At 20.8% G+C, this 13,208-nt stretch overlaps 4 protein-coding genes across 4 annotated transcripts; 2 read left to right on the forward strand and 2 right to left on the reverse strand. All coding sequences in view use genetic code 6, as the record gives it.

The window, feature by feature from the left end:
- Positions 1-1,118: 1,118 nt before the first annotated feature.
- TTHERM_00657460 (RNA recognition motif 2 in vertebrate RNA-binding protein) lies at positions 1,119-3,737 on the reverse strand (the record flags this gene model as incomplete). The annotated part of the gene is made up of 9 exons (XM_001024046.3): positions 1,119-1,184; positions 1,235-1,303; positions 1,369-2,052; positions 2,114-2,238; positions 2,298-2,606; positions 2,675-2,840; positions 2,898-3,344; positions 3,416-3,606; positions 3,668-3,737. The coding sequence occupies 9 exons, from the start codon at positions 3,735-3,737 to the stop codon at positions 1,119-1,121; spliced, it is 2,127 nt and encodes a 708-aa protein (XP_001024046.1).
- A 593-nt stretch (positions 3,738-4,330) lies between these two features.
- Positions 4,331-5,516, forward strand: TTHERM_00657470 (tetratricopeptide repeat protein; the record flags this gene model as incomplete). Its single annotated transcript, XM_001024047.1, has 6 exons — positions 4,331-4,486; positions 4,536-4,709; positions 4,764-4,832; positions 4,889-5,117; positions 5,233-5,379; positions 5,437-5,516. 6 exons carry the CDS (start codon positions 4,331-4,333, stop codon positions 5,514-5,516), a joined length of 855 nt encoding a protein of 284 aa, XP_001024047.1.
- Positions 5,517-7,088: 1,572 nt separating this feature from the next.
- TTHERM_00657480 (transmembrane protein, putative) lies at positions 7,089-8,948 on the forward strand (the record flags this gene model as incomplete). The annotated part of the gene is made up of 1 exon (XM_001024048.1): positions 7,089-8,948. One exon carries the CDS (start codon positions 7,089-7,091, stop codon positions 8,946-8,948), a length of 1,860 nt encoding a protein of 619 aa, XP_001024048.1.
- A 1,419-nt stretch (positions 8,949-10,367) lies between these two features.
- On the reverse strand, positions 10,368-11,429 carry TTHERM_00657490 (transmembrane protein, putative; the record flags this gene model as incomplete). The annotated part of the gene is made up of 1 exon (XM_001024049.2): positions 10,368-11,429. Exon 1 carries the CDS (start codon positions 11,379-11,381, stop codon positions 10,368-10,370), a length of 1,014 nt encoding a protein of 337 aa, XP_001024049.1. The 5' UTR covers positions 11,382-11,429.
- Between the last annotated feature and the right edge of the window lie 1,779 nt (positions 11,430-13,208).

The following is a 13,208-nucleotide window of genomic DNA, read 5'->3' on the forward strand; positions in this document are numbered from 1 at the left end:
AATAAAAAATTTATTTTATTTTCAAATAGTTATAAATTTTACTTATTTTAATAGAAAGGTAAATTTTTTCATTTAAAAAAATAATTTTAAGTTTATTACTGGTAGTTTTCTCTACCTTTATCGTTTACTAATGAAATTTATTAAACATTTAAAATACATGAAAAATAAATCTCAGTTTATTTTTTTTACGAAGAAAATAATTATTAAAATTTTTAACTTACACCATTTTATAGAATTTATTTTAAAATATCCATTTTATAAAAGAATAAAATCTTAAGTGATGTTTTTAATTGTATTATTTATTATGCTTTCGTTTAGAAAAAAAAAAATAGCTATTAAATACAACAAATGTTAATAATCTGCTTTTTAAATCTACAACTAAATTAAGATGACTATCTTTTCATCTGTTTAAATAGTTTTCAAATAAGATACCATTTTGATTTTCTAAGTAATATTGCTTAAATAAAATGATAGGTTATATATTTTTATTTCTGCTTAGCCATTCATTCATAAAACTTGTAGACATGATTATAAATTGAAAAATATAATTACAACTTTTTATTGAAAAAGAATAAAAAATAATTTAAACTTAATATGTTTAAATAATCTATACCAGCTTTAATAAACGCAGCTTAAATCTATGATGGTTTATTATTAGATTCTGTTTACTGTATTAATGAATAATGTATATTTCATCATTAACATAAATAGATATTTATTTATTCAATTTACCTTTTATTAAATGAATTAAAACTTATTTTGATTTATTTCTCTGAAAGAAATTAATTGAGGTAATTTTTACTTTTTTAATTAATTTTGATAGGTTATTTGCAAAGAGTATATACCTTTTCTATCAAAGCTGATAATAAAAGGTTCTTAAAAAAGAATTAAGGATATAAACCATAAAATATCTAGAATACAATATATTGAAGAAATTGACATATCAAATTTTACTATAATTAAAATTTTATAAAAAGTAATAAAGTTTAATCCCTAAACCTACTTTCGTTTAATTACAACTTTACTTAAATTTCAAGATGCATATCATAAGCACCTAAAATTCTAATATTAACTCAATATTTTTAATGATTTGTAATTATTGTTTGATTAAAATGATTTCACAATGCACTACTTTCTTGCTTTATTTTTTTAACTTTCTTTTACATATGCTTTTCAACTACATCCTATTAACATTAAATAATTTTAAAAAATAATAAATTTATTAAAAATTTACATCTAATTCATCGTAGTCTTCCAAGTTTTATCTTCTTATTTTATTTTTCTTTAATTCTTTAGAGACAGCCTTTAATAAAACAATAATTAAAATTAATCAATAAATATTCTTAAGTAAAATGTTTAATTATTTACCTTAATAAGTTCAGATGCATCAACATCAAGCTCATCATCGATTTCCTTTTGCTTCTTCTTTTATTCAGCTACTTTCTACTTCTTTTCTTCTTATACTTTCTACTTCAATAATTGCTTTCTCTTTTCTTCCTTAGAATTCTTATTTTTGATCTTTTCCTCTTGTTTGGAAATAGCTTCTACTAATTTATTAGACTTTTGATTATCTTCATTTTGAATATTGAACTTCTTTCTTAGTAGCTTGGCCATTCTTTATTTAATACCTCTACTCTTTATGTCCTTCAACAATTTCTTGCCTTCCTCATAAAGAGACATGTCACTGCAGTTAGATTAATCAAGAATATTTTAAATCTTTATTTTTGCTGCTTCGTTCGTATTTTTAAGAATTTTTTTCTTTGATTCTAATTCCTCTTCAGTTAATTCTTTCTTTTCTTTCTTCTTTTCTGCTTATTTTTATTTAACTTTTTCTAATAATTTATTCTTTTTTGCCATTTTTCTAGCATCTTCAATTGAAAACTCAATAATAGGTGTTTTCTTGTATTTCTTTTCAAAGTTTTGCTTATCATTTACACAATATTCCAAGAATGAAAGTGCTTATTCATGTGTATTAAATTCTATGAATCCAATACCTCTGCTTTTAGGTACTCCATCCTTATCAAGTTTATTCTTATCTCTAAGCAATAAGACCTTAATATATATAATTAAAAAAATTTTAAATCAAAAATTAAAAAGCAATTATTGTTGTTACCTATTTAATTGGATTTTATTTTTTAAAATATTCTTGACCATGTTCTTTTATAAGTGCTGCTTGAGCATAAAGTCTAATATCTTCTTCTTAGAATTCGTCTTTTGGTATGTTCATAAGGGCAATTCCTTTGGAAATTAAAAATATTTTTAATATCAAAGTGATAAAAATATAAATGTTAGTATACTTGTTGAGGATACATAGTTGTTAGGGTTTTTTAGCTTATTCAATTTTTCTTATAAGTGAATACGTCTCTTTTCCTTTTCTTCATTAGTCATGCTTTTTTCTTCTTCGAAAATACCTAGCTTGGCTAAATGAACGTTTCTCTTTCCTTATCTGTCAAACTTTTCTAATTAATCTAAAGTTTTAACTTTATCTAAAGTGATTGAATTTCTTTCAAGCTTCTCTTCCATAACTTTAGAAACTTCTTCTCTTTTCTTAGCTTCCAAGAAAATTATTCTTCTTCCATTCATTTCAAGATCAAGTTCGCTTATTCCTATTAACAAAATGAATATTTAAATTTTTAAATAAATAAACAATATTAAAATAATAAATAGCACATACCTGAAAATATATCATGAATGTTGCTGGCATTTTTTTTATTTTTTTGTTAAAGACAGTTTTCACTGAGTTCATTACTCTTTGCAATAAGTTTAAGAGCTACTTATGCATCTTAGAATTTTACAAAACCAGTACCTTTGTTGCTTCCTGTTTCATGATTCATACATACCTAATATCATTTTATTAAATTAAACTTTAGAACCAACATAATACTTTATTTAGTTACCTTTGCCATTTCTACTTTACCAAAGTTTTGGCAGAAGGTTCTTAAATCCTTATCAGTAGAATCATAAGATAAATTTCTAACAAAACATGTTTTGGATAAATCTTCATTTTCAAATAATTTCTTTTATCCTTATTAATTCTTTCCCTTTTTATTTTAATTATTTTTATCATCATCTTCGTCTTCCTCTTCTTCATCATCATCTTCGTCTTCATCCTCTTCATCATCGTCTTCTTGATCTTCATCATCTTCACTTTCTTCTTCTTCATCCATTTTTTTTTCATCGTCATCTCCTTCTTCCTCTTCAATTTATTCAGATTTTTTAGCTTTTTGTTTAGATTACTATTTATCTTGTTAATTTTATGGCTATTGATGGTTTTTGAATTCTTCTTTGGAAACAGCTAAATCTAAAACGATATTTCTACCCTTCCATTAAGTACCATTTAACTCCTTTTAATTAATTTAAAATTGATTAATCAATAATCTAAATTCTACTTTATAAGCTAAAGTCAAATAAATACATTTATAGCTTTCAATGCACAGTTTTTATTAGCAAATTAGACAAAGGCAAAACCCTTAGATTTGTTTGTTGAAGGGTTGACTGGAATATTAATTTCAATAATTTCACCATACTTACCCAACAAACCTTTAAGATGCTTCTCACTGATATCAAATATTAAATTTCTAATAATAACTCTACCCTTCTTTTATTCTGATTTATAAAATAATAATATTAAGTCATATATCTACTAGTAAGTAAAATAATTTTATACGGGCTTAATTCTTATCTTAATCGTTTTCTTGTTCTTGTTTTTCAACTACTTTCTTACTTTTGTCAGTCATTTTTGTTAAAATTTTATTGCTCTTGCTATTTAATTGAAATCTTTTATTTTTTATCAAATATTTATTATTAATGTTTGTAAAAAGCTTTAATCTAATTTTAACCTTCAATCATTCATTCAATTTAAAGCACTCGTATCTTGCATTATAAAATTATCTGTTTATCTATCTATCTTAAATAAGCAATAGGAGATTAAAGAATTATTATTTACTTGGTAGAGATAGCATTTCTAAATCATACTTTTTAATTTAATAAAAAAAAATGGATTAATCTAAGACATTAAATTTATAAAATTTATTTGTTTTATTTTAATAAAAAAATATTAACATTTGTAAAATATTTTTTTGTATTTTACATTAATTTTTTAAAATTCAAAAATATTTAACAAACTTTTTCGTATTGAATGTTTGTGTTTGTAAATTTATATTCAACTAATTTTTTTTTGGTGTTGATTAACCTAAATATTCTACAACAATTTTCAGCAAATTAATAATTAAATTTTTAGAATAATACTTAATTTTAGAAAAATTCCAAAAAATTTAAAGGATAGAAAAAGAAAAATAGAACATTTCAAAAAAATTCATAAATTTAAAAAATGAGCGAAAAACAAGAATAAAAAGTTGCTGAAACTTAAGAATAAGATTAGGTTTAAGATGATGGTTAAGATAAAGTTGATTAAAAATTGAATGAATAAACAGAAAAATCTGAATAAGTTGAAGAATATAAAGTAAATAGATCTAATTTAGAACATGTAATTTTTAATTTGACCATTTTTTATCATAATAACTTAAATTTAAAAGTCAAATGAAGATAAAAAATTGGATCAAAATGATGAATAAAAATCTGAGGAAGACTAAAAAAACGATTAAGAGCAATTAGATGAATTAAAATAAAGCGATGACGAAAAAGAAAATAATTAAAATGAAGATGAAGATGATTAAGACTCTTAAGAAGAAATACCTGAAAGTGAAAAGGTTAAATTATTAAGTTAAAATTAAAATAATTTTTGAAAAAAACAAAATATTTAGTCATTAGAGAAAGCATTAGAATTCAAAGAAAAAGCAAATAAATATTTTTATGATCAAGCATTTGATGATGTAATTATTATTTTAAAAAAAATATGTTGTATTTAAAATTATATTTATATTATTAGGCTATTGAGTTTTATTATAAAGCTTTAAAATATTGTCCTTTGTCAGAAACAAAATAGTGTTCAGTTTTGAACTCAAATTTAGCAATTTGCTACTTAAAGAAAAATGATTATGAAACTGTCATATAGTACTCTTCAGAATCTATAAAATTAGATCCTAAATTTAAAAAGCCTTACCTTAACAGAATAACTGCTTATGAAAAAACAGAAAAGCTGGAAGAAGCGATTGAAGGTATAAATTTTATTATGAAATAATTTTTTCTGTTAAAATAACAACTAACTGCACTTAATTTGATTAAAATATATATAATTCGATAAAATAATTAATTTTCTAATTATTTAATTAGACCTTAAAGAGTTAGAAAAGTTAGATCCTGATGACAAGCAAATCAAAACTAAAATATTTATCATGTAAAAAGATCTAGAAAAGTTAAACGAAAAAAGAAAAACTGAAGTGCTTTCAGGATTAAAAGATTTAGGAAATACTATTTTAGGTAATTCTTTAAAATAAAATGTATTCTATAAATTAATTATTTTAATCATAATTATAGGTAAATTTGGTCTAAGTTTGGATAACTTTAAATTGAATTAGAATGATAACGGTTCCTATAATATTTAATTCTCTAAATGATTTAGTTGATTATATAATTTTATTTGTAAACCATTAATTTTATTAAAATTTAAATATTTATTTTTAATTTTATTTTATGTTAATATAATTGCTTAGTTTTGTGTAATAAAAAAACTTTTTCTTTAAAATAATTTAACTTAAAAAACTTTCAAAAAAATTTTAATTTTAATAATTTTTTTGTTATCTGTAGTGAGATATATTTAATCTCTCTATAATTCCTTCTTCTATATTTTGATAAATCTGAGATTCAAAATGCGAAATTTATCTCAAAAACTTCATACATACTTAAATGATTTAGTGATTATATAATTTTATTTGTAAACCATTAATTTTATTAAAATTTAAATATTTATTTTTAATTTTATTTTATGTTTATATAATTGCTTAGTTTTATGTAATAAAAAAACTTTTTCTTTAAATAATTTAACTTAAAAAACTCTCAAAAAAACTTTAATTTTAATAATTTTTTTATTATCTGTAGTGAAATATATTTAATTTCTCTATAGTTCTTTCTTCTATATTTTGATAAATATGATATTCAAAATGCGAAATTTATCTCAAAAACATCATACATACTCCTTAAAATCATGATTATTAGAATTTTATGGTAACAATATGAGATTATTTAATTTAAATATTGATAAAAATATTAATATTAATAAATAAAATTTATACTTCTTTCTTTTATTTTTAATATTTAAATATAAAATTTTAATTTTTGTTTACTTTAAATTACTTTAAGATATATAAATTTAAAAACAAAAATTAATAATATTAAAAATATTTATTATTATAAAAAAATAACAAAAGATTATTTTTGAAAGACTAAAGAAGATAATTAATTTTATGTTCACCAAATAAATATTTCTTTACATTATAAAAATATAAGTAAAATAATCAAGGATAAAAAACAAAAAAAATTATGTTATTTAACAAAATCTTTTTTTTTAATTTACAAATTTTATTATTATTATTTAAATATTTTTTAAATGAAAATAAATCAAATTAAAATTTTTAAATTTAAGTGAATTAAAATTGGAATTAATTTAATTTATTAATATGAAATATTTCAATAAAATATTTTGAAATTTGTTTAAAATTAATCAAGCTTTACTTGTTTTATTTAATATGATATGATGATTTTGTTTCATTAAAATTTAAATTTTATTAAATAATAAAGATAAAACCCGTTTTTGTTTGTGTTTAATTAAAAGTAAAAAATAGTAAATGAAATAACCACATCTATCTCAAAAATATTAATCCAAATATTTAAAAAGAAAAACTAATTTTATTATCATTCCAAATTTAATAGATAAAAATGGAATTTAATAAAATTTTGATTTAGGAGATTAGGTCGAAGAAAATAAATATTTATTCTTACTTTTTTGTAATTAGATACAATAATCAACTTTTTATTTTTAATGAAATAAATTTAATTTATTAGTTATTGAAGATTATATCTTTGTTAGTTGTTTATATTCATTTAAACTTACTTTTATTTTATTAAAAACTATTAATTTTTACATAATATTTTTTACAAAATAAGATCAGATAAAATAAAAACTTGTAAAAATGAAAAGGGTAAAAATATAAAGCGTATTAAAGTCAAGAAAAGAAAAAAATCCTCTTTCAGATGATGATGAAAAACAGCAAAATAACGAGGATGATGATGATTATGAACAAGATGTAGGAAAGGATGAAAATGCATTAATCAATTAAAATAAAGATGAAGATAGTAATATGATAAAAGAAACAGCTCTACTTATTGCTGCAACCCTTATATATTATATAGAATTTATAATTGTTCCTTTTGCAATGATAATAGTTAGTTTAATAATTCCTTTTTAAAAGGTTGGAGATAAGAGTATCTTATTTTTAATATTAGTTGCTTTGTGGATTATAGTCTCTAACTTATCTATTTTGTATATGTAATATATTCTTCTATTTTCCAAAATCCAAGATGATAACTTAAAGTTTATGTACTCAGATAGTATGTTCTTTTATCTTAACGCAGTCCTTGTTTTTGCTTTTATTAAGGCTAAGCAGTGTAAAATTTTAACATTTGGTTAAATCTTTTCGAAATTATGCTCAACTAATTCATTTAGCACATTTTAGTACCTCCATGACAAAGAATCAGATAAATTTGCTTTTTTGTTTGATTTCCCTCTCTAGTCAGGCAGGAGCAATAATAACTCAAAATCTCTCAGAGATTGTGGTGTATCAAACTTATCTCGTAGATACAAAACATTCGATTTTAATAAAGCTGAACGTAAAGTTATTCAAAACGATATCTTTAAACTGAATGAAGAAACTAAGTTTGAGGAATATGTATTTCCCTAGTTCCAATAATATTTAATTCTAATAGCTATCCTCATGATTAAGATCTACTTGACATTCAAATATCTTGATTTTGTAGGTGATGCATTTAGCTATAGAATTCTGCTTGATGTGTTTGTAAATATATTCCTTTATTTCTACACGGCTTTTAATTTGAATAGAATCTTAGGAAATTATGATTTAAGAAAGAAGTTTACAGCATTAGAAGCATTGAGCGATTTAGTTAAATTCAAAGATTTAAACAGTAAAAATATGGATGAATTACAAAATAAAATTGACTTTACTTGCCCAATCAGTATGGAAACTTGGGATAACTACAGAAAAGTCATTCTTACTACTAATAATGAACTCATGTAGACATTGGAAATATCTTATTTCTGTTTGTTCTTTTACTTTGTATTTGTTACTTTGATTGTATTCTCTTCATTCTTTGAGCTTTACTGGATTTTCGATAAAGAATCTATTTTATTAAACCCTATCTTTGTCATCTAAAGTTCTTTTGATTTTGTATTCTTGAGCTTTTTCTTACTGTTCAGATTCTACTATGGTACTAAATATAACGATACCTTTGATGATATGTTACTAAATCTTAGAAGTTTATCAGATGTAGTTGATGATCTGATTACTATGTATGACTATTACTTTGATTGCATTCTAAAAGATGGTGATAAAGTTGTTTGTGAAACAGTAGATAACATTTATGGTGTCGTAATTAAAAAAATTAAGTTAATGAGCTATGAATTTATGGCTTATGAAGAGATAATTTTACCAAATGGAGTTAAATAAATAGAAGGAGAATAACTAGATGGAATTAAATACTACGAAAATCAATCCATGGAAAATTTAGGAAAACTGAGGAAGAAGTTATTAGAGTAAATCAGAAGGAGTGTTAAGAAGATCCTTAAGTCAGTTGAAAATGATCAAATTGAATTCAAATATCTTTTCTTGAATTTAATAGATGTCAATTTCTAAGATACATTTACCTCATTAGTTATTGCTTTGGTTACTACCCTGCCTACTATAGTACCTAAATTTATCTCATTCTACAGCCCTCCAGAACCTGAAAAACCTTAAGATCCCTCTAAGTTTTTTTGAAAGATGTTAATAAAGATGAAATATTTGCATTTCATAATTTCATAATAGTAAAAAAACAATAATTATATCATAAATCTTAATTTTAAATTTTTTATTTTTTCATAATAGTAAGTATATTTTTAGAATTTCTTAAAATAAAATAATTAATTATTAAGTTAATTTACTTTCGTAGTATAATAAATCAATCTGCTTTTTTATTTTAATCCTATGATAATTATTTTATTAATAGGATAAGTATTTATCATTTGTTATTAAAAGAGTTAGTTAATTTTTTATTGTACTAATTTTTATTTAAGTTTAAATCATTTAAAGAAGATTTGTTTTAAAAAAAATATTTCTAAGGCTGGCTGTCCCATTTAAATTTAGTAAATCAAATATTTTATTAGACTCATATAAATTATAAATTAATAAAATATTTCTAAGTCATAATTAATGATTTTAAATATTAATTAATGAGTTTATATTTAAAATTTATAATCTTTTGTCCATAAAAATATGAATTTATTATAATTTTTAACAAGGATTATTATTGATTTTTAAAATTTACTATAAACACTAGCAAAAGTGAAAAATGATAAGAGAAAGTTATTTTTGACGATTTTTTATCATCAAAGAAATATTAAAGTTCCAAAAATAAAATAATCAATAATTCATAATCAAACCATTTTGATTAATTTATAAAAAACATTATTTATCATCCTTTTATTATTTAACTCTGTTTAATAGGATATATTAAATTCATTTTTAATAAAGATAGTGTTGAAAGTAAAATAGTGATTTTGCTCATTATTTTAAAATTTTAACCCTTTTTTAATCAATATTAATTTATAAATCACAAATTTCGATAGAATTTATACTGTAAAAAAGGATTATAATTTAAGATATATTGTTTTAGAGCTTTTATTAACAAATAAATAAATCATTACATATCTTTTAAAAATTTTATTATTTATCTTTTTACCATTAAATTTTATTATTATTACCTATCAATTATAAAAAATTAGCTATTAATTTAGGTTGATTATCACTTAAACTTTTAAATTTGAATGAAATTATTTATGATTGTAATTATATTTTTATATTTCTTTTAAGTAAAAAATAATGGCAATAATTTGTATGAATTTACTAAATAAAATAAGAATTATTTTTGTTAGCCTAAAAGGTAAACCTAATTTTAGTATTATATTACATGTTTCTTATGTTAAAAGATTAAAGCTATTTTTTAAAGCCTTTAGTTTTTAAGTTATCCAAATTTATTTTTATTTGAAGGAGTGCAATAGAAAAATAAAATTTTTTAATTATAAATTAATTAAATACATTTTTCATTGATTTTATTTTAGTAAAAACATAATTATAAAATTTTTTATATAAAAATGATATTAATTTTTGTTATTTAATATTAAAAATTTATTATCTTTCTCAGAAAGATGAAGCATTCAAAGAATCTTACTTTTGTTAAAATAAGAATTATTTACCATTTCTATCAAAACCAATTAAATAGTTGTAGTATAAAGGATATCCTACTTAGTTTGAATCGTCAACCTTTAGGATATATTCATCATTCACTTTAAGAACATAATTTTGTGAAGGTATATTTAAATTTTATAAAACTCCATTTATGTCTTCAACTTATAAAGTTATGTTAGGAAGATCGTTAAGGAAATTTTTATTTATAGAAACGTATCCAAGCTTCTTATTTTAGATGATAGCTTTTTTTTATACAAGAGGCTTCAAGAATTCTTAATATCCTTATTAGCCTAAACCGATTGAGTCGTAAGAAGAAATTAAAAAGGGTTATTCATCAGACACCTAATAAGATTTACCTTAAAAGTTAATATTTTTCAAGGGTAATTACCATCCTCCATTTCCTAATTTAGGTAAAACAATTACTTCAGTACCTTATTAAGCAGTTGTACTTTCACTATCGCCAATGTATAAGAAGCTTTTAGGTTTAAATCCATTTACGAGTTAAACATTATTTTTAAGATTAAAGTAAAAGACAGGATTCTTTACTTTGTTTAGAGTATAAAGTAGGTTTGGAATATTTGAATCTGAATCAGAGAAATCAAATATAGGAGTTCCTTAACCGTAGCGAAGATAAACAGGTATTTCAACACCACCTAGACCTAATTCAGTTGTATAACCTGAAAGGCTTACATTTGATACATCACCACACCTTCTAGCATTTGGAAGAACCATATCAGTTTAAGAAAATTAATTTTGATTAGTTTATATGGTAAAGCTTTCAGAGCAACTGTCCTTATCGCTATTTTAGTTACCACCAAAAACACCTTTAGCAGCTAATATGTAAGTGTTCTTTGTTTAGTAAGAGTCTAAGGTTTAGACTTGAAGCTCAAGGCTAACTTAAGAATAGACTGTTCCAACAAGTAATCCAAGGAAAAGAATGGCAGACAAAAATAATTTATTGCTCATTTCAGTATTTATTTATTTAGATTCTTTATTTTAGTAATTTAATTTTACTATTTTGAATAAAAATAAGATTGTAATTTATGTGATTGCTCCTATTAGTAGCAACTTTTTATTAACTTTTTATGAAACAAAAATATAAAAATTTAACTTTTGTCATTTTTGATGGACAAGAAATTTTTTTAAAAACAAGATTTCTGGTAAAATTTAGTCAATCAGAAAAACATTCTGATCTTTATTATTTTGTGTTTACAACTAACTAAAATTGAACTCTTCTAATAAACTATTGAAATTGTTACTTAAAGAGCTCTTTAATATTCATAAAAAGATTTTGTTATAAAGAAACGTAAATAACTTGCTTACATTAATATTGTTAAAATCTAAAATCCGACTATTTATAATTTTTGATTGTTTTATTGTTTTATTATTTTTAATTAATAAGCTTTTGAATATTATAAAATCTTGTTAATAAAAGAAATTATTAAATTTGTCTCTTTTTAATTCTTAAGTTTTTTTATTGAAAAAATAAGCTTATAATATAAATATAAAAGAATATGTCTTGTAAATGTTAATTTTTCTTATAAATTCTATTTTATTTATTTATACTGGGAATATTGTATACTTTTGATCTTAAATTAGGTTTTTCAAGCAGTCCTCGACAATAAAATTATAGTAATTCTTATGAAGAATCCTTAAAATTTTGTAGAATTTACTAAATTAAAAACTTGAAGATTATTGAAATTTAGAATACTCCTCCATTAATAATTGGATTATAAAAAATGAGAAAATCAAAGTATTTTTAAAGTATTCATTCAAACTCATATTTTTTATTTTTTTAAAAAGAATTCCTTAAATAAGATGAAATTTATTGAATTTATGTGATTTTATATTATTGATAGATAAATCAATTTATTTTTTAATTTTATGAATTTTAATTGTTAAATGAATAAATAAATTTCTAACTCAAATATATTTTATGCCAAAGCTATAATTAGAAAATTGTTAATATTGATAATAGGATGTTTTACATACAATAAATAATATATAAAATATATTCTTAGATACTATTTTTTAAATTTTATTTTACACCTAGGATATACAAATAAGAGATTTACATTTAACTATCATATACTTATATAATCCCCTCATATTTATAAAGATAATCATTATCAAAAATAATTTAAATTTTCTGATATTTTAGAAAATAATTAATTAGAACTATCTTGCTAATCTTTAAAAAAAAGCTAATATTGTTGAATTAAAAAAAATTTTTTGCTTATTATTAATTTAATATTTAGTTAGATACAATTCAACTCTTAGAATTTATTTTAATTTTTAAATATAAAAAATTTAAATGAATCTTTTTAATTTTTTATTACTATCTTTTTTATTTTAAGTGATTTAATTTGAGTCTGTTAATTTTTATAATATCCGATTAATTTATCTAATTTTATAAAATAATTTTTTATTTATTCCTAATCATAAAAAACAAATTAAATTTTAATGTAATTTTTTTATAAATTTAAGTTGTTACTATATTTAAAGAAAACTCGAAGTATTTAATTTTCAAATTTTTAAAAATAAAATTAAATAAACTTTGGATAATATAATTCATGTATGCAAAAGAAGTAAGAAAAATTTTTGTATTTTTTTAGAATAGAGTCTAGGTATTATAATTATTTTAAGCTTGATTGTAATTATTTATCAAATTTATATATAATTTGATAGCCTACAAAAAATTACATATATAAAACATAATAAAATTATACTTTGATAAAAAAACATGAACATTCAATAAACTTAAGGTTAATTTTTACAATGCTATACATGATA

This window comes from Tetrahymena thermophila, assembly GCF_000189635.1.
Source record: "Tetrahymena thermophila SB210 genomic scaffold scf_8254402, whole genome shotgun sequence".
NCBI classification, from domain to species: Eukaryota; Ciliophora; class Oligohymenophorea; order Hymenostomatida; family Tetrahymenidae; genus Tetrahymena; species Tetrahymena thermophila.